General features: G+C 49.5%; 1 protein-coding gene across 1 annotated transcript in view; it reads left to right on the top strand.

Annotated features, from left to right (window-relative positions):
- The window catches only part of ARRDC5 (arrestin domain containing 5), a gene marked incomplete at both ends in the record, with an annotated part of 29,468 nt that extends 8,991 nt beyond the window's left edge, over window positions 1–20,477 (top strand). The window contains 3 exons of the mRNA XM_079701454.1: window positions 3,655–4,158; window positions 13,742–13,993; window positions 20,238–20,477. Coding sequence (XP_079557580.1) covers window positions 3,655–4,158; window positions 13,742–13,993; window positions 20,238–20,477 — 996 coding nt within the window. The remainder of the gene's footprint in view (window positions 1–3,654; window positions 4,159–13,741; window positions 13,994–20,237) is intronic.

Genomic DNA, 20,477 nt, shown 5'->3' with positions numbered 1-20,477 from the left:
TACCTCATTGTAGTTTTGATTTGCATTTCTCTAGTAATTAGCGATGTTGAGCATCTTTTCATGTGTTTGTTGGCCATCTGTATGTCTTCTTTGGAGAAATGTCTATTTAGGAATAGACTATAGAATAGAAATGTCTATTCTGCCCATTTTTTGATTGGGTTGTTTGTTTTTTTGATATTGAGCTGCATGAGCTGTTTGTATATTTTGGAGATTAATCCCTTGTGAGTCGCTTTGTTTGCAAATATTTTCTCCCATTATGTGGGTTATCTTTTCGTTTTGTTTATGGTTTCCTTTGCTGTGCAAAAGTTTTGAGTTTCATTAGGTCCCATTTGTCTATTTTTGCTTTTATTTCATTACTCTAGGAGGTGGGTCACAAAAGATCTTGCTGCGATTTACGTCAAAGAGTTTTCTTCCTATGTTTTCTTCTAAGAGTTTTATTGTGTCTGGTCTTACATTTAGGTCTTTAACCCATTTTGAGTTTATTTTCGTGTATGGTGTTGGGGAGTGTTCTAATTTCATTCTTTTACATGTAGCCGTCCAGTTTTCCCAGCACCACTTATTGAAGAGGCTGTCTCTCCTCCATTGTATATTCTTTTTTTTTTTAATTAATTAATTATTTTATTTATTGGCTGCATTGGGTCTTCGTTGCTGCACGCGGGCTTTCTCTAGTTGCGGCGAGGAGGGGCTACTCTTTGTTGCGGTGCGCGGGCTTCTCACTGCAGTGGCTTCTCTTTGTTGCGGAGCACGGGCTCTAGGCACGTGGGCTCAGTAGTTGTGGCTTGCAGGCCCTAGCATGCAGGCTCCGTGTAGGTAGTTGTGGCACATGGGCTTAGTTGTTCCGTGGCATGTGGGATCTTCCCGGTCCAGGGCTCAGACCTGCGTCCCCTGCATTGGAAGGCGGATTCTTAACCACTGCACCACCAGGGAAGTCCCTCTCCATTGTATATTCTTGCCACCTTTGTCATAGATAAGGTGACCATAGGTTTGTTTGTGTCTCTTAATCCAATACCCCTATCTTGCCCCTCCCCTCTTCCCTCTGCTTACTGGTAACCACTAGGTTTTTTTGGGTTTATTTATTTATTTTATTTATTTACTTTTGGCTGCATTGGGTCTTCGTTGCTGCCTGCGGACTTTCTCGAGCTGTGGTGAGCGGGGGCTACTCTTCGTTGCAGTGTGCGGGCTTCTCATTGTGGTGGCTTCTCTTGTTGCGGAGCACAGGCTCTAGGCGTGTGGGCTTGGTAGTTGTGTCACGGGCTCTAGAGCACAGGCCCAGTAGTTGTGGTGCTCTGGCTCAGTTGCTCCGCGGCATGTGGGATCTTCCCGGACCAGAGCTTGAACCCGTGTCCCCTGCATTGGCAGGTGGATTCTTAACCACTGTGCCACCAAGGAAGCCCAACCACTAGTTTTTAAGATTCCATATATAAGTGATAATATAGAGTGTCTGTCTTTCTCTTTCTGACTTATTTCACTAAGTGTGATACCCTCTAGGTTCATCTACGTTGTTGCAAATAGCAGAATTTCATTCTTTTTATGGCTAAGTAGTACTCCATTCCATTCCCTATATATGACACATCTTCTTTATCCATTCATCTGTTGATGGACGCTTAAGTTGCTTCCATAGCTTGGCAATTGCAAATAATGCTGCTATGAACTTTGGGATGCATATATCTTTTCAAATTAGTGTTTTTGTTTTCTTCGGCTATATACCCAGGAGTGAGATTGCTGGATCATACGGCGACTTTACTTTTAGTTTTTTGAGGAACCTCCATACTGTTCTCCACAGCGGCTGCACCAATTTACATTCCCACCAACAGTGTACGAGTGCTCCCTTTTCTCCACATCCTGGCCAGTATTTGTCATTTGTAGAATTTTTTTTTTTTTTTTTGCAGTACGCGGGCCTCTCATTGTTGTGGCCTCTCCCATTGCGGAGCACATGCTCCGGATGCGCAGGCTCAGCGGCCATGGCTCACGGGCCTAGCCGCTCCGCGGCATGTGGGATCTTCCCAGACCAGGGCACGAACCCGTGTCCCCTGCATCAGCAGGCAGACTCTCAACCACTGCACCACCAGGGAAGCCCTGTAGAATTTTTAATGATACCCATTCTGACAGGTGTGAGGTGCTATCTCATTGTGGTTCTGATTTGTATTTCTCTGATGACTAGCCACACTGAGTCTTTTTTCATGTGCCTATTGGCCATCTGTACATCTTCTTTGGTAGAGCAACTCTTTCTTGTATGTAAGCCCAAGAAGTGTCTTCAGATGCTCCTTCCAGCTCTTTTATGATGTCAAGCACACATGGAAACAATATAAATGTCTATCCTTCCCTAGCGGTCCAGTGGTTAGGACTCTGTGCTTCCACTGCAGGGGGCATGGGTTCAATCCCTGGTCAGGGAACTAGGATCCTGCATGCCGCACAGCACGGCAAAAAAACAAAAACAAAAAAAACCCCAAAAAAAACTATATATATACATAAAATATACATATTATATATATGTGTGTGTGTGTGTGTGTGTGTGTGTCTATCATGGAGGGGGAAGGGTAAATTAACTATTTTGCAGCACATTCCATTGCCATCGTGGAAACAAATGAATCAGAATGACAGGCACCAACATGAATGCCTTTCAAACACAGAATGTTAAGCTAGAAAAGCAGGTTGCTGGAAAAGATATGAGGCTTGATTTATTTAAAGCATTCAAATATGTCAAACAATACTGTGTACTTCTACCACAAATAAATAAATGTATTCCTAAACAATACAAGCATTTGCATGAGCATGACAAATGCCACACACACACACACACACACACACACACACACGCCTGTAAAAGTATCAAGTTCCTTTGGAAGAAGATACAGGAAGTCAGCAGAAGCGGACAGCAAATCACTGTAAGTGCACCCCACGTCACATCAAATCTTTTATTTTATTTTATTTCATTTATTTATTTATCTTTTGGTCACATGGCTTGCAGGATCTTAGTTCCCTGACCAGGGATCAAACCTGGGCCTCGGCAGTGAAAGCACCAAGTCCTAGCCCCTGGACGGCCAGAGAATTCCCTCGAATCTTTCACAGTGGTATCCACAAATAAAAAGCCAAATGTTACCCAAGCCACACATTAAACATAACGTATACGTGACTTTATTTGCAATCCAGCAGCTAACCAATTGATATAAAGGCTGCTTTTTGAAGCTTCTATTTAAACACGTTACATAATTTCAACTCTACAGTTTTCATGATTCAGAGCCCATAATATTTTCTCCTTAAGTCTGAACTACTTGGGTAAACCCTAGGTCTGGGCTTAGACCATAAGACATTCTCTGTCTTCCAGAAAACTAAGACTCGGAGAAGTCAAGGCACTGGTTCAAGGTCACACAGCAAGTGAGTTATGGAGCTGGGGATAAAGCCAGGGTCTTGTGAATTTCTTAGGTCTATTTTACAGACAAGGAAATTGACAATCAGAATGGCAAAGGATTTTGATTAAATGGCAAAGCTGGGAATGACTTTGGACTGCAAAATCCCCAAGACTCCAGATTCCACCCCAGTGCCTCTTACTAGGAGAGTTCCAAAGGCTCAAGGTTTTGGTGGACTGTTGGGTGAGCAAGTGGCTCTTGTGGCCGCAATGCCTCACAACTGTCCATTCCCCCCACCCCCTTCTAGAATCCTCTGTTCGTGGAGGCCGAGAAAAAGATCTCCTACAATTGCTGCAGCCGGGGCACCATCTGCCTGCAGATTCAGATGGAAAAGAACACCTTCACGCCAGGCGAGAGGGTCATTTTCACCACGGAAATCAACAACCAGACCAGCAAGTGCATCAAGACGGTCATCTTCGCCCTCTACGCCCACGTGCAGTATGAGGGCTTCACACCCAATGCAGAGCGACACTCAAGGGTGGACAGCAGTGAGCTGCTTCGGCAGGAGGCCAACACCCAAATCACACCCTTCAACACCACCAAGATCGTCAGCACTTTCCACCTCCCGCCCGTGCTGTCCGTGAGCGGCGGCACACAGGGCAGCGAGATCATGAACACCCACTACGAGCTGGTCAGCACCGTCCACCTGCCCTGGTCCCTGACCACTGTCAAGGTCAAGGTGCCCATCATTATCACCAGAGCCCCCGTGGACTCAGACGGCTGCGGGCTGCTAGACGGGAGCAGTGTTACTGTGAGCCTGGATCATCAGAATTAAATGCCCAAACGTCTAAATATTTAAAGTTTTATCAGACTCTAAGGCAGTTCCTTCCTTTGCCTTGTGCAGATGGCCTTCAGATGAGTCCAGGCTTGGGCAGCATGTAGTCTGAAACTTGCCAAGCTCCAGCCGTGCGGTCATCCATTTCTCCCATCCCAAGAAAGATCACTCAGTACTGGTAGAGGACAAAGCCTCCCAGACTGACAAAGCCTTCCAGACTGACAAAGCCTTCCAGGTCCGCACCCCAGTTAGCACCCCAGACCCATCTGCTTGCTGGCTCTTACAGTGCCAAGACCAGGGATCCCCAACTGGGAGCGACTCTGCCCTCCAGAGGACACTGGCAAAGCCTGGCTGTATTGGCTACCCCAATTGAGGGGAGCAGAGTGCGCTCCTGGCATCCAGGGGGTGGGGGCCAGGGATACTGCTCCGTGCCGCACAGTGCCCAGGACGGTCTCCCACAGAGAATGGCCCAGCTCCAGATGTCAGCAGTGCCGAGGTGGGGAGACCCGGGCTGGGGCCATTTATGGGGACAGATGGTTGTTGAGTCCCCAGGCTGGGTCTGGGAGCCTCTTATCCAAGTCGTATCCCTCCTCCACTCAGTCCCCCTCCCCGGCTCCCCCACCTCATTCAGGGTAAAAGCCCAAGTCCTCCCAGCACATCCACCCACGTCCAATCCATCAGCAAGCCATAGGGGCCCCTCTCCAAAATCTCCCCAGAATCCTCCTATTTCTCTGCCCTCCTCTGCATCCAGCTTTCCTCCCATTCATCCCCTGGACCAGGGCGGTCACCTGCACCTGGGTCTCCTGACCCCTGACCTGGATCCCCACGTTCTGTCCTTCCTGCAAATAAAAATCCAGGACCCCCAATTAGACTTGAATTTCAGAAGAATAATTTTTTAGCATAAGTATGTCCCTCACCACAGTTGGTGTCTACTTATGCTTTAAAAACTCATTCGTTGTTTATCTGATATGCCAGTTTAACGGAACATCCTGTGTTTTATCTGGTCATCCGATTCCCCAAGCAACTAAAAGACTCTCCGCACAAATCGGGCCACCATACTCCTCGGCTTAAAATCTTTTAAACCTCCGTCGGGTCCCCAAAGCACCCGCTGCAGCCCACCAGGTCCTGGGTGGTCAGGAATGAAGGAATGGGCCAGAGTGCTTCTTCTGGGCTAATGACTCTAAAATATTTCTCCAAGCACCCGCAGGGGACAAAATACCCGTACCTGCCTCACCCCTGCCGCAGGCCCTCCATAAACCATGCAGACAGACGAGAGGCATATACACTTGAATGGCGGGCCCAAGGCATCCCGGAACATTCTGAGATGCTGTTTCAGATCAAACTTTTTTGAGGGGAGGCGGTGCAGATAGAATGCACAGATTTAATTTGCTATTTCTCTCTTTAAAAAAATTTTTTTCACAAGAGAGATCTCTCACTTTCAGCCACGTTTACAAGGTGTCTCCAAAAGAGCTTCTGTGGCAGTCCTGGCTCCCTGGAAGGGGTTACTGCTGGGCCTGGGTGGGGATGTACCCCTGCTGATTTGGGTATGGAATCTTCCTTTTGCAGTGGACAAAAGGATGCAACCCTGAGGCAGTGTCATTGCGCTGCCCTGCTTCCCAAAAATTCAAAAAGGTTTATTTTAGGGAGGAAGAGGATGATATTGCTTGCCATAATGTCCTTGGCCCCAGCCTGAGCATCCTTGAGGCTCTGAAGACCAGGTCTGGGCCATCCCCACCTCCCCAGAACTAGCTCCAGAAGGGCTGTGTTCTTCAAAGCTGCAGAGCCAATGTCGCCTCCTCCAGGAAGCCTTCCAGCCATGCCTCTTGCCCTCCAAAGAGCTCCCCAGTCCCACACACTTCCTCCATCTGGTCCTGACCTCATACACCACAGAGGCCTTTGTCCAGCTCTGTTCCATGTGGGGGGGAAATTAAGGTGGGGATATCACAGCAGAGTCCTCCTCAGGGCACCAGCACCACTCCAGCCCCCAAGTGGTTGTTAAAGATATAACAAGCGATTGTTAATGTATAACAACAGTGTTCGTGACTCTGCTCCTCTTGGATGGTGGGACAGAGCGTTTCAAGAATCCCAGAGGTGGGTCATAAGTCAGCTGGTGACTGCCCCTCACAGCTGGGGTGTCATCAGGCCGGAAGGGGGCGCCTGTGAACCCGGCGGGGGGGCCTCCGATTCTTTCCCACCATACTATCCTTACTTCCTTCTGTTTGGGACAAGGGATTTCTCCTCTCTGGGCCTCAGTTTCCCCATCTGTAAAATGGAAAAAACAAAAGTTGTTACCCCTAGAGTTTGGAGAAGATTAAAAGGATTAGGGACTTCCCTGGCAGTCCAGTGGTTAAGACTCCGCGCTTCCACTGCAGGGGGCAAGGGTTCCATCCCGGTTGGGGAACTAAGATCCCATATTGCTGTGCGGCCAAAAACTTAAAATAAAAGGGCTAGTACGTGCACCGCTTTTAGGAGAACTTCTGGAACACAGTAAGTGCCAGCCAGATGCTAATTATGAGTTTTAGGATTTATTTCCCTTCCATGGACTTCTCCAACTCCAAGAGCTCACCAGTCAGGTCTCAGTGACCTCCAGGTCACTGCGCCTAGGGTCACCTCACTGCCCTTGTCCTTCTTAGACTTTTTATTTGGAAAAATTCCAATTCCTATGGAAAAAGCTTGAAAGAATGATACAATAGACAGGTGATCATCCACCTCGAGCCTCCTGTTGTTGATTTTGGCCATATTTGCTCTTTTCCTCTTTTTCTCTCTCCCAGATTGTTTTGCAGTAAATTGTAGCATCACGGTGCTGGGCCCCTGTACTTTGCACTTCTTCCAGTACCCTGAGAATTAGAAGCGTCTAGATAATCACAATAACACGATCACTCCCAGGGCAGTTCCATCCTCTCACCTATATGTACTCCATATTCCAATATCCTCACTCTTCCAATATGTATCTTTTTTATTGTGGTAAAATACACACAGCATAAGATTTACCATCTTCACCATTTTTTAGATGTACAGCTCAGTGGCATTAAACACATTCACACTGTAGTGCAACCACAACTAGCTTTCCTAGCTTCCCAAACTGAAGCTCTGTCTCCATTAACCATTAACTCCCCATTCCCCTCACCACCAGCCCCCCCTTTTTTTTAAAGGCTGAATAATATTCCATTGTCTGTATACGTCACATTTTGTTTATCCATTCACCCATCGGTGGACATCTGTTTCCATCTTTGGGCTACTGTGAAAAACGCTGCTACGAACACGGTACACACATAAATATCTCTTTGAGACCCTGCTTTCCATTATTTTGTGTACATACGCAGAAGTGGCCTTGCTGGATCATATGGCAATGCTATGTTTAATTTTTTGAGGACTTGGTATACTGTTTTCTTTCTTTTTTTAATATAGTTTATTTACTTATTTTTGGCAGTGTTGGGTCTTCATTGCTGCATGCGGGCTTTCTCTAGTTGCAGCGAGCGGGGGCTACTCTTCGTTGCAGTGCGTGGGCTTCTTATTGCGGTGGCTTCTCGTTGTGGTGCGCGGGCTTCAGTAGTTGTGGCTTGCGGGCTCTAGAGCGCAGGCTCAGTAGTTGTGGCGCACGGGCTTATTTGCTCCGTGGCATGTGGGATCTTCCCGGAGAAGGGCTCCAACCTGTGTCCCCGGCATTGGCAGGGGGATTCTTAACCTCTGCGCCACCAGGGAAGTCCCAACCATTTCCTCTTTATGCAAACATCCACTTCCCTTGACTTCACTGATGCCACACCCTTCTCATTCTTCTCCCGCTCCTCGGATTTCGGATAAGGGGCTTCTACTTTCTTCAAAGTCACAGCATCCAGGCCTCCTCTTCCAGGAAGCCTTCCAGTCTTGCCAAGCAGAGCCTCTCACCCTCCTCCACCAGGTCCTGAAACATAGATGAGCTTCAGGGTTCATTTCTGCAGACATCCATATCCCACTGCTTGGTCAACATTTTGAACTCTGGAAATGCTAGGTCAAGGGCATTGGACTCGATCCTATGGCTTATGCGGAAATGTTTGGAGTACTTTTCTTTGGAGACGGGCTAGAGAGTGAGGATTTGAGAAAGGAGATTTGAAAAATCATTCCACTGACCCTGTGGATGGAATACAATACATCCAGGAAGCCGCTAGGTCGGAATAACATCAGAAATAATGAGGACAATGATAATAATACTATGGCACAAACTGGCTCCTTTTCCATCAGTTTCCTTCTTCGTTCTGGGGACGTGGCTGGACTACATTTCCCAGCAACCCTTGCACTTAGGCAAGGCCATGGGACAGATCTGGCCAATGGGGTGTAAGAGGAAGTGATAAAAGTCACTTCCGGCTTGATCCTTTAAAGTATTCCCCTGAGAGACTTGTTCGCTCTTTCCCCTTTTGCCAGCTGCTTGGAGAAGATTGTTTGGAGGCGAGCTGCCCAGGAAACTCGATCTGTACTTGATTGTTGCATATCCAAGAAATAAAACTTTACTGAATAAACGACCTCCACTGAAGTTGGGATTGTCTTTATTTATTTTTTAGTTGAACTATAGTTTGTTGTGCCAGTCTCTACTGTACAACAAAGTGAGTCAGTTACACACATACATTCTTTTTTTTAATATTCTTTTCCATCATGGTTTATCCCAGGATGTTGAATACAGTTCCCTGTGCTATAAAGTAGGACCTTGTTGTTTACCCATCCTACATATAATAGTTTGCATCTGCTAATCCCAAACTCCCAATCTCTCCCTCCCCCACCCCCTCCCCCTTGGCAACCACCAGTCTGTTCTCCATGTCTGTGAGTCTGTTTCTGTTTTGTAGATAGGTTCATTTGTGCCATATTTTAGATTCCACATATAAGTGATATCATATGGTATTGGTCTTTCTCTTTCTGACTTACTTCACTTAGTATGATAATCTCTAGTTGCATCCATGTTGCTGCAAATGGCATTATTTTGTTCTTTTTTTTATGGCTGAGTCGTATTCCATTATATATATATACATACCACATCGTAGATTTTCTTATTCCAGCCATAGGATTTCTCCACCTCCATACAATTGACATTTGGGGTCAGATAAATCTTTTTATGGGGAACAGCCCTGTGCATTGTAGGATGTTAAGCAGCGTCTCCGGCTTTTACCCAATAGACGCCAGTAGCATCCCCACCCACCCCACCCCACCCCCACCCGGCCACAGTTGTGACAACAGAAATTTCCCCAGATGTTGTCAAATGTCCCCTGGGTGGGCAGAATCACCCCCAGTGGAGAGCCTCTAGTCTATTCTTATCATGCAAGTAGCTAAGTTTATGGACACCCTTGCACATTTTGGGGACATGGACTCAATGTGGCCACAGCTGAACCTGCCATCGTATCTTCCTCCATCCCTGCCTCCACCTGCTCCTCCCTCCGTTTCACTGAAGACCCCACCTGAGGGTCATCACTGACCTTTTATTCTCCCAAGTCCTGTTTGTCTTACTTCCCAAATAACTATTAAATCCGTCCATCTAATTCTCTCCATCTCCCCTGCCACCATCAAGCCTTGCCTGGACTATTGCAGTAGCCACCTCCCAGGTGGCCCTGCTTTCATGCCTGCCCCCTACAGTCCATTCTCCACACAGCAGTCAGAGAGACAGCTTTTCAAAACGCAGTTGTGATTATAGGCTCAGCTGGGTCGGGGAAGCTGCTTCCAAGAAGACTCCCTCACATGGCTGTTGGTGGGAGACCTCAGTTCTTTGCTACCTGGGCTTCTGGGGTATCCTCACAACATGGCACCTGGCTTCCCCTGGAGCGAGTGACATGAGAGAGAGAGAGAGAGAGAGAGAGAGAGAAAGAGAGAGCAAGAAGGCTATGGTACCTTTTATGACCTAGTTTCAGAAGCCTCATGGGTATTAGACACAATCACTTCTGCCATGTTTTGTTTGTGAGAAACAAGTCACTAAATTCAGCCCATACTCACAGGGAATAGACTTAGGCTCCACCTTGTTAAAGCAGTGTCCAAAATGTGTGGACATATTTTTAAAAACCACATTCCCTTCACGCAGCTCAATATCAAAAAAACAAACAACCCAATCCATAAATGGGCAGAAGACCTAAATAGACATTTCTCCAAAGAAGATATACAGATTGCCAACAAACACATGAAAGAATGCTCAACATCATTAATCATTGGAGAAACGCAAATCAAAACTACAATGAGATATCATCTCACACTGGTCAGAATGGCCATCATCAAAAAATCTAGAAACAATAAATGCTGGAGAGGGTGTGGAGAAAAGGGAACCTTCTTGCACTGTTGGTGGGAATGTAAATTGGTACAGCCACTATGGAGAACAGTATGGAGCTTCCTTAAAAAACTAAAAATAGAACTACCATATGACCCAGCAATCCCACTACTGGGCATATACCCTGAGAAAACCATAATTCAAAAAGAGTCACATACCAAAATGTTCATTGCAGCTCTATTTACAATAGCCAAGACATGGAAGCAACCTAAGTGTCCATCAACAGTTGAATGGATAAAGAAGATGTGGCACATATATACAATGGAATACTACTCAGCCATAAAAAGAAACGAAACTGAGTTATTTGTAGTGAGGTGGATGGACCTAGAGTCTGTCATACAGAGTGAAGTAAGTCAGAAAGAGAAAGACAAATACCGTATGCTAACACATATATATGGAATCTAAGAAAAAAAAAAAGGTCATGAAGAACCTAGGGGCAAGACGGGAATAAAGACACAGACCCACTAGAGAATGGACTTGAGGAAACGGGGAGGGGGAAGGGTAAGCTGTGACAAAGTGAGAGAGTGGCACGGACATATATACACTACCAAACATAAAATAGATAGCTAGTGGGAAGCAGCCGCATAGCACAGGGAGATCAGCTCGGTGCTTTGTGACCATCTAGGGGGTGGGATAGGGATGGTGGGAGGGAGGGAGACGCAAGAGGGAAGAGATATGGGAACATATGTATATGTATAACTGATTCACTTAGTTATAAAGCAGAAACTAACACACCATTGTAAAACAATTATACTCCAATAAAGATGTTAAAAAATTAATAATAAAAAAATAAATAAAAACCACATTCCCCAACAATTCCTTGGCAAATTCTATTGAATCCACTTTCAAATTCCTTCTAGACTATTACCCTTTCCCTTATCACCACCCTGGTTCAGCAACCCGAGTGTCCATCAATGGATGAATAAATAAATGCTGTCCATCCATACAATGGAATATTACTCAGCTTTAAAAAGGAAATTCTGGGGTTCCCTGGTAGCGCAGTGGTTGAGAGTCTGTCTGCCGGTGCAGGGGATGCGGGTTCGTGCCCCGGTCCGGGAAGATCCCACGTGCTGCGGAGCGGCTAGGCCCGTGAGCCATGGCCGCTGAGCCTGCGCGTCCGGAGCCTGTGCTCCACAATGGGAGAGGCCACAGCAGTGAGAGGCCCGTGTACCGCAAAAAAAAAAAAAAAGGAAATTCTGACACCTGCTACAGCATGGATGATCCTTGAGGACATGATGCTCAGAGAAATAAGCCAGACACAAAAGGGCGAATACTGTGTGATCCCACTCACAGGAGGTCCCCAGAGGAGTCAGATCCACAGAGACAGGAAGCAGATGGTGGGGGCCAGGGGCTGGGGGAGGGGCTGGGGAGTCAGTGTTTCCTGGGGACAGAGTTTCAGTTTAGGAAGATGAGAAAGTTCTGGAGATGGAGGGTGGGGATGGTTGCACAACAATGTAAATGTGCTTAATGCCACTGAGCTGTGCTCTTTAAAATGGTTTAAATGATACATTTTATGTTCTGTGTATTTTACCACAGTTAAAAAATTTATTTTTTAATATCCAACCCTTATATGGTGCTTCCCATGTCCCAGGCACCATGCTAAGCTCATGGTGTTACCTCATTTGATCCCCTCCATCATCTGTGAGTTAGGGACAATGATCATCACCCCATTTTACAGTTGAGACAACTGAGGCTCAGAGAAGAGCAGTGATTTGCCCAAGTGCTTGCAGCCAGGATTAGATGCCCTAACCCTTGTACATGCTGCTTCTCCATAAACCACAGTGGTTATCATTACTGCTTCAGCTGAGAAGGAAGACACACAGCTGAGGCCGTTGACATTGCCTGCTAGGGTCCCTGGGTGTCAGTGAGTGGCTGAGCTGCGATGGGGACCCTGGAGAGTCTGAGCCCACACAGCCACTGCAGGCTCGATTTGTGAGAAGGAGCAGAGGGGCCTGTGCTGGGCTGTGGGTTCCAGTCTTCACTTATATCTCCTCTCTGGGCCTCAGTTTCCCTTACTGCAAAGCTTGAAAGGACAGTAAGGAAGCAGCCAAGGGAAATGGGTACCTGGGGTCCAGGAGTCCAAAACACAGGCTCTCTGGGCCTTAGTTTCCTCATCTTTAAAGTGAAGACTGGGCTTCCCTGGTGGCGCAGTGGTTGAGAGTCCGCCTGCCAATGCAGGGGACACGGGTTCGTGCCCCGGTCCGGGAAGATCCCACATGCCGCGGAGCAGCTGGGCCCGTGAGCCATGGCCGCTGAGCCTGCGCGTCCGGAGCCTGTGCTCCGCAATGGGAGAGGCCACAAGAGTGAGAGGCCTGCGTACCACAAAAAAAATAAAAAATAAAAAAAAGTAAAAAAAATAAAGTGAAGACTAAGGGGACCTCCCTGGCGGCCCAGTGGTTAAGACTTCACCTTCCAGTGCAGGGGCTGCAGGTTTGATCCCTGGTCAGGGAGCTAAGATCCCACATGCCTCGCGGCCAAAAAACCAAAACATAAAACAGAAGCAATATTGTAACAAATTCAATAAAGACTTTAAAAAATAAATAAATAAAATGAAGATGAGCAAGTTCCCTGGTTGCCTAGTGGTTAGGATTCTAGACTTTCGCTGCCGAGGGCTTGGGTTCAATGTCTGGTCGTCAGGGAACTGACATCCCACAAGCTGTGAGGTGTGGCCCCAAAAGAAACAAACAAACCTTGTTTAAAAATAAAATAAAATGAAGATTATACTTAATAATAATTAATAATATTATTATTACTTTTCACCTCAGCAAGACTCTACATTTGGGGCTGGACCGTTTTCTGTGGGAGGGGTCCTGGGCACTGTGGGGTGTGGAGCACCATCGCTGGCTCCCACCCACTGGATGCCAGGTGTACCCCCAATCGAGACAACCAAAATGTCTCCAGACACCCCAAGGATTGCCCTGATTGGGACCCCCTGTCCACACTATCAGGTTGGAGGCCTATGTTGAGTTAGTATATCTGATACTAAATGCTACTGAGATTCCCAGCTCTCCAGTTTCTGTGCTGTGTGACCTTGGGGGAGTCGCTTCCGTTTCTGAGCCTCAGTTTCCTCATCTGTAGAACTCGGATGCATCAACAGCCCCTCCCTCCCGAAGTCTCTGGATTAACGTCTATAACCGGTATCAGCCACAGTAAGCACTCACTCCAGAGGCAGCGTTGCTACCCCAGTGGGGGGTCTTCTGGAAGATTCTGGCCCACAACAGCGGGCCCCTGCACCCTCCCTGCTGGCCGCCTCCCCTCCGGGCCTCCGATTGGGGGACCACACAGGCGGGCGTTGGGAACGCTTCCTGTGCGGTGGCCACCAGTGCCCGCTGGGCCAGGTGTGCCAACGGGAGAACGCAGCTGGGGCTGCCCCACTTCCTGCCCTGGGTGGAGGCGCCTCTCACGCTCCTTTGCCACCACCCCAAAAATAACATGCCCCCCCAAACCAAAGCCACCCGCGCCAGCTGCAGCCTCCAACTTAGGGGACGCAGGACAGGCGGGGGCCAGCAGCTGCCACCACGGCGCCTGTCCCGCTGGGTATGTCCCCCCCCAACCCCCCGCTGCTGCCACCTCCGGCATTCTGATCCCAAGGGGGTGACCTGGCCTCCCCCAAGGTCCAGACACAGGAGCTCTGAGCAGGCAGGGCTGGCTGGGGGGAGGGGACTCCTCTGCCATGCTGGGTGACAAGGGACCCTCTCTGGCCAGAACCCCCAGACCCGAGGTGCCTCCGATCTTCACCTCAAGGGACAGTTTGAGGAGGGAGGGGCTGGCTGCCAGGACAAAAGCCCCCTCCTCTTCCCGGGAACAAAGGGGAGGCCGGGAGAGCCAAGGACTGCATGTTCTTTCCCCGACAACGTGACTGGCACATCCTGGCAGCTGGCACTCGGAGGGCTGGGCCAGAGCCTCTGGGCCTGGCCACCCCACACAACGCCACTCAGTATGGGAGCACTGGGATGGAGTGGCTGCCGTCCCGAGGGATCTGGTTCCTGGTCAGCTGCCCGTAGGCCTCTGTCCTTCCAGTACATTCTGACGAGGAAGTCTGCTGGCTCTGCCTGCAGAACTTCACAGAAAGGCCAGGGGGCCTCCGATGTCGGGCTCTGAGCTGGATGGGCCACCAGGATGGAGGGGGACAAAGGCCACGTGGAGGCCTTGCTGCTGCCCGCACCCCTGGCCCTGCATTCCGGGGCTGGGGGTACCCAGTGGGACACCACACCCCACCCCAGCCCGGGAGGGGCCAGCCCAGGGGACAGTGGCTCTGGGAGCAGCTCCCCTCCCCCAAGCCACGCAGGGGGCAGCGGGCAGCTGGCGCCACCAGGGCGGGGACGGGCCAGGGCCTGCATGTTAAAAGACCCCCAGCTTCCTGCTGCGAGCGGGCCAAGGAGACAAAACCTTGTCTTCCGGCCATTGGGGCCACAATCGGTCAGGCTGTCCACCCACTGGCCAGAGCTGCGGTTTGGGGGGACATCGTGGGCAGATCTGTCCTGGCTGGGGTAGGGTTGCCAGAAAAAAGTACAGGTCCCACAGGTAAACAAGTAATTACTCAGCGTATGTCCCTTGCTGTACTTGGGACATACTTATGCTAAAAAAAATTTCACTGTGTATCTGAAATTCACATTTAACTGGGGGTCCTATATTTTTACTTGCTAAATCTACTACCCGACGCCAGGGGCTCTGGGAGAAGCAAAACTGCTTACCGAGATCCCCCCAGACTTGCTCCTCTGCTGGTCCCAGCCTCAGGGGTGGTCCCACTGTCCCTCCACCCTCACCCCTCACTGGATTCCCAGCCAGAGGCCCGTGTAAGCCTCACCTTCCAAACCTTGGCCCGTCACTCTCCCGCTGCAGTCTCTCTCCCATCTGCCCCTCATCCTCAGCAGAGGGGGCCATGAGTTCCTGTCTGCCCCCCAGATATCTGGGCCCCCTTCCCTGAATCTCAAAGGTTCCATGCCTCCATCCCCAGAGATCTGAACGGGGCCCCTCCTCTGCTCTGAATCCGACAGTTGCTCCCCACTGCTCCCACAATAAAGGCCCAAAACCTCTGCTGGACATTGGAAGCCCTTTCCCCAGCAGGGCTCCAACAAACCCCTATACCCAACTCCCAGCGCCCCCCTCCTCAAATGAGCTGTGGTTTCCCAAAAGTTGCCTGTTCTCTCAGGTCCCCAGGTATGGCCCGTCACTCCCAACCTCAGTCAGGTCCCATCCTTCCTCTGCCCACAGGCCTCCATGGTTCCCACCTTCCTGAGAGTAAAAACCTAAGTCCTCCCCAGGGTCCACAATGTCCTGCACGACCTGCCCCTGTCCCCTCCCTGCCCTTACCTCCTCCCTCTCTTCCCCCTTGTTCTCTGCTCCAGACACACAGGTTCCTTGCTGTTCCTAAAACACACCAGGCATAGTCCTGCCCCAGGGCCTTTGCACATGGTGTTACTGCTGTCTGGAGCACACTTCCTCCTAAAAGCTACACAGTCCAACAGCCTTCCCTCCTCCAGGTCTCGGCTCAACTGTCACCTCCTTGGTGAGATCTCCCTGGTCTACCTTTTAAAAATTTTATTTATTTATTTATTTAATTTGGGTGCGCCAGGTCTTAGTTGCAGCACGCGGGATCTTTAGTTGCGGTATGCAGACTCTTAGTTGTGGCATGCATGCAGGATCTAGTTCCCTGACCAGGGATCGAACCCGGGCCCCCTGCATTGGGAGTGCAGAGTCTTACCCACTGGACCACCAGGGAAGTCCCTGGTCTACCTTATTTAAAACTGTAAACCACCCCGACTCCCCATCTTCCTTTCCTGCTCTATTTTTCTCCACAACTCTTATCATCTTCTAATATACTATGCATTGACTGTTGCACGTGGTCTGTCTCCCCAACTAGGACGTCAGCTCCGTGAGGGCAGGGATGTTCTGTTTGGTTCACTGCTATATCCTGAGCAGGGTACACAAGGGGTGTTTAATAAATACTTCTGGAATGAATAACCATCACTGTTTCTGGAACAGCCTCCTGCACACCCCCTTCCACCTTTCGAGACTTACCTGAAGCAGGTGGGCTCGTGTTCCTCTCCCAGGTTTCCTTTATCCACAGGATGGCCCAAGATAGCTTTCGAATGCTCCAGCATGCCCCTGCTGACCTTGCTTCAGAACCTTCTGTGGCTCTCCAGTGCCCTCAGGACTCTGTTAGCCTGGCCCTTGCCAACCTGTCTAGCTCCATCTTTCCCTCACCGATACTCCCCATCCCCTGGCCATGGTCTACCCTCCAGCCTCACTCTGCACCTTCACCCTCTCTGTTCCCTCCGCCTGGAACAGCTTCTCCAGTACCTTCACCTGACTTCATCTCTCAGGCCTCAGATTAGACATCACCTCCTCCTAGAAGCCTTCCAGGACCACCACCCAAACCTAAGTCCAGCACCTCCTCTGGGCTCCACCATGCCTGAGCATCCCCATCACAGCCCTGACCACTTCTATTTTATCCACCTGGTCACCAGAGGCAACTTGTCATCAGACAAAGGAGACCCCGGGTCCACAGCACTTTCAGGAACCCACAAAATGGCTTCATTTTAATTTCTCTTAAAATCAAAAGAAACAATGAATAAAATAGTACCAATTCAATTGTAAGAGATCATTTGTAATATTTTTTCATGAAGGGAGGCGTCAAATGCCTCAGGCCCATGAAGGTTTTTTGTTGCTGTTGTTGTTTTGGGTTTTTTGGGGTTTTTTTTTTTTGTGGTCACACCTTGTGGCATGTGGGATCCTAGTTCCTGACCAGGGATTGAACCCTGCAGTGGAAACCTGGAGTCCTAAACACCGGACCGCCAGGGAATTCCCCCGTGAAGTTCTTAAAGGGGCCCTGCTGATCCCATGTAGGTCTCCCTACTGGACTATGAGTGCTGCAAAGGCAGAGGTCGAGACTGGGTCCCCACGGCTGCCTGGCAGTGGCCTGGCATACAGCAGGCACTTAATAATTGTGTTGAATAACTGAATATCCAGTGAATCGCTGGGTCCTCACAGCCAGGCCTGGCTCACACATCATAGGAGATGCTTGATAAATGGATGGATGGATGGATGGATGGATGGATGGATGGTGGATGGATGGATGGATGGATGGATGGATGGAGGGTCAGAAGGCAGATTGACCAGGACACCAATCTGGGACCAGCAGCGCCGCCTTGTGGCACACTGCTTGCCTGCCTCTCCCCCGCTTAGGTTTCAGTGGAAAAGTTCTGGTGAGTTTTCAGAGGCTTTCCACTGGAAGGGGATGGAGAGGAGGAAAAGGAGGAGGAAGAGGAGGAGGAAGCAGCAGGCAGTGAACTTAGAAACGAAGACCTTGGGTCCAAATCCCACAGCCACCCATTTGTGGCTGTGTGTCCCAGGGAAAACTACATCATCTTTTGATTCTTCAGCTTCCTCATCTAGAAAATGGGGGAAATCCAAATCTGGCCTCTGAATAACGTAATGAAATAGCTCAGAAACAGCAGCTATTTCTTACCACCCACCCTAGGACTCCTGGACAGGTGCTGTCCTCAAGGAGTCCCCCAAGGCTGGGAAGTGACAGAGTTTTCATGAAGACATGGCTGGGGCAGAGAAGTGGACATGGGTTTGGGGGTAGGGTTGTTAGGTTTAGTAAAAACAACAAAATAAATAGGATGCCCATCTCAATTTGAATTTCAGATCAACAATGAATAAATTTTTGGTATAAGTATATACGAAATATTGCATGGAATACACTTAAACTCCCAAAAGGTATTTGTTGTTGACCTGAAATTCAAATTTAATCAGGAATTCTGTATTTTATCTGGCAACCTTAGCCTGGGGGAGCCTGGGGAGGCAGGCAGGAAGGCTTCCAGGAGGAAGGGGCAGTGGTGCTAAGAGCTGATGGTGTGGCCACCTTTCCTTCCCCTCCCCCACCTACATGTGCACCCTTGACTGGGCTCACAAGGGACTGGAGGTGGGGTTGATCTCCACACCAGGGAAGAAGGTGAGCAAGGCTGTTCTCCTTTTGTTCCGAAGATGTGGGGCAAAATCATCAGGACTTTATATTCCAAATCAGAATTGAGTTACATCCCCTTGACCAGGGATATTTTGACCACATCCCAGCACTGAAGGCCACTTGGAAGCTGAAGGCTACCAGGCATATCTCCCGGTGACTTTCCAGCTGTGTGACCTTGGACAAGTCACTTTACCTCTCTGAGCTCTACACATTGCAGACCCGTTCTCCTCCAGTGCTCTCCCTCCCCTCACTCTGCCTCAGCCACATAGGGTTTTGGCTGCATCTCCAATTCAGGCATGGTACAGCCTCAGGGCCTTTGCACGTGCTGTTGCCGTCATGAGGAATACTCTTCTCCGGATCTCTACGGGGCTGCCTCCTCTCCTTCCTCATTTCTGTGCCCAAATGGCACTCTGAAAGGCCACCCCGACCACCCTACTAAAAAGTGTAGCCCCCACATTCTTAATCCCAGTTCTTTGCTTTTCTTGGTAGCATTTACCAACACCTGACCCGTTATGCATTCCACTCATTTATCTAGTTTATCATCCATTTCCCCACTGGGTGGTGAGCATCACAAGGCTGGGATCTATTTTACTCACTTCTGTGCTCCCCTCCCCAGCACAGCAGCTCAGTAAGAATTGTTGAATGAATGAGTAGGAAAAATGAATGAATGAGTGGGAAAAAAGGCCTGCCGCATATGTGAAATTTTTATCTGCTATAATTTTATATAATTGCTTTAATCATTTGGGGGTTTCAGAGTCACTTAGGAATCGGACAGGCTGCATGTGGTTACTTAAATATGTATATTCAGTTTCTTGGTGGGCAGCAGCCATATGGTGCCAGTGGCCACTATATTGGTGGCACAGAGTTCTAGAACATTCCTCTAATCTCAGAAAGCTCTATCACACAGTGCTAGTATAGACCCTCTCAAAAAAAAAAGAAAACAAATGCACTAGTCACAGACACCCAATTTTTTCCATGTTCTTTCCGGAGGTTCCAGAATTCCTACCCCAACACACATAATTTAGCAGAGGTGGCAAACTTGTGGCCCCTGGACTGGATATGGCTCCATTGGGTTTTATTTGGTCCAGAGGTTTTTTTTTTTAAGAGGCAGGACACGTTGTCTACAGTCTGGAATCTCCATGGATCTGTAAATACTTGGGTGGGTCTCCCCCAAGGTAAAGCTCTGCTCCCTCTAGGCAGGGCATGCTGTCACTTTTTTACCTCCTGCCTGGCCCCTGGGGCCATCTGAGTTTGAGAGCTTGGTTTATAGACGAAGAGAATAAAGGATTTTTTTTTTTGGTGGGGGGTGGTGAAAATGCAAGTGAGCACCTTCAGGAAGGGGTTGATCCAGGAGTCAGAGATCCAAGAGTTGGCCCCTGCACTGTCCCTGGATGACTGTCTCTGGGCCTCGGTTTTCTCATCTGTAAAATGGGGATGATAAAGGGATACACAGTGTTGGGAGGATAAAGTGATACACAGTGTTGGGAGGATAAAGTGGCATGACGCAGGTCAGGGCAAGTTGCTCGTAATGCTGGGTCCAGGTTGGCTCCATCACCCTCACGCGGAGTGGGGAGAGGGGGAGGAGGGGCGGAGGGGGAGGAGGGGGGAGGGGTGGCCCCTGACACGCGGGAGGCATTACGCGATGCTCTCTGAGTTCCCACTGCCTCGATCTGGCCACTGGAGAAAGAAGGGCGGGGGACCCCAGGATCGCACTCACCTCCCAGGGCCGAATTCCTAGGGTCCCTGGCAGGGAGGGGCGTCCCTTGGCTGGATCCGGCGTCGTATAGGGGTCGCCCACTGGGTGTACAGTTGGCAGGGCGCGCGCCCGCGAAATTCCGGCCCTTCCCGGACTTCACTTGTTGCTCCAACGTCCGGAGCCGGGCGAGGGGCGTGGCCTGGCGGCGGGCGGCCCCCCCAACCAGATTGGTCCTTCAGCCCGTCAGTCCCGGGCGCCCGCCCCCAAGCATAAAAGCCTGCCTTGGGCTGGCCCAGGACGGTTTTGGAGCTGGCCTTGAAGTAGTGGTCACCGTTCCCTGGACGTCCCGTTGA

Source organism: Hyperoodon ampullatus (assembly GCF_949752795.1).
Source record: "Hyperoodon ampullatus genome assembly, chromosome: 4".
NCBI classification, from domain to species: Eukaryota; Metazoa; Chordata; class Mammalia; order Artiodactyla; family Ziphiidae; genus Hyperoodon; species Hyperoodon ampullatus.
The sequence above is the reverse complement of the archived record's forward strand: the minus strand, read 5'-3'. Positions and strand labels throughout refer to the sequence as shown.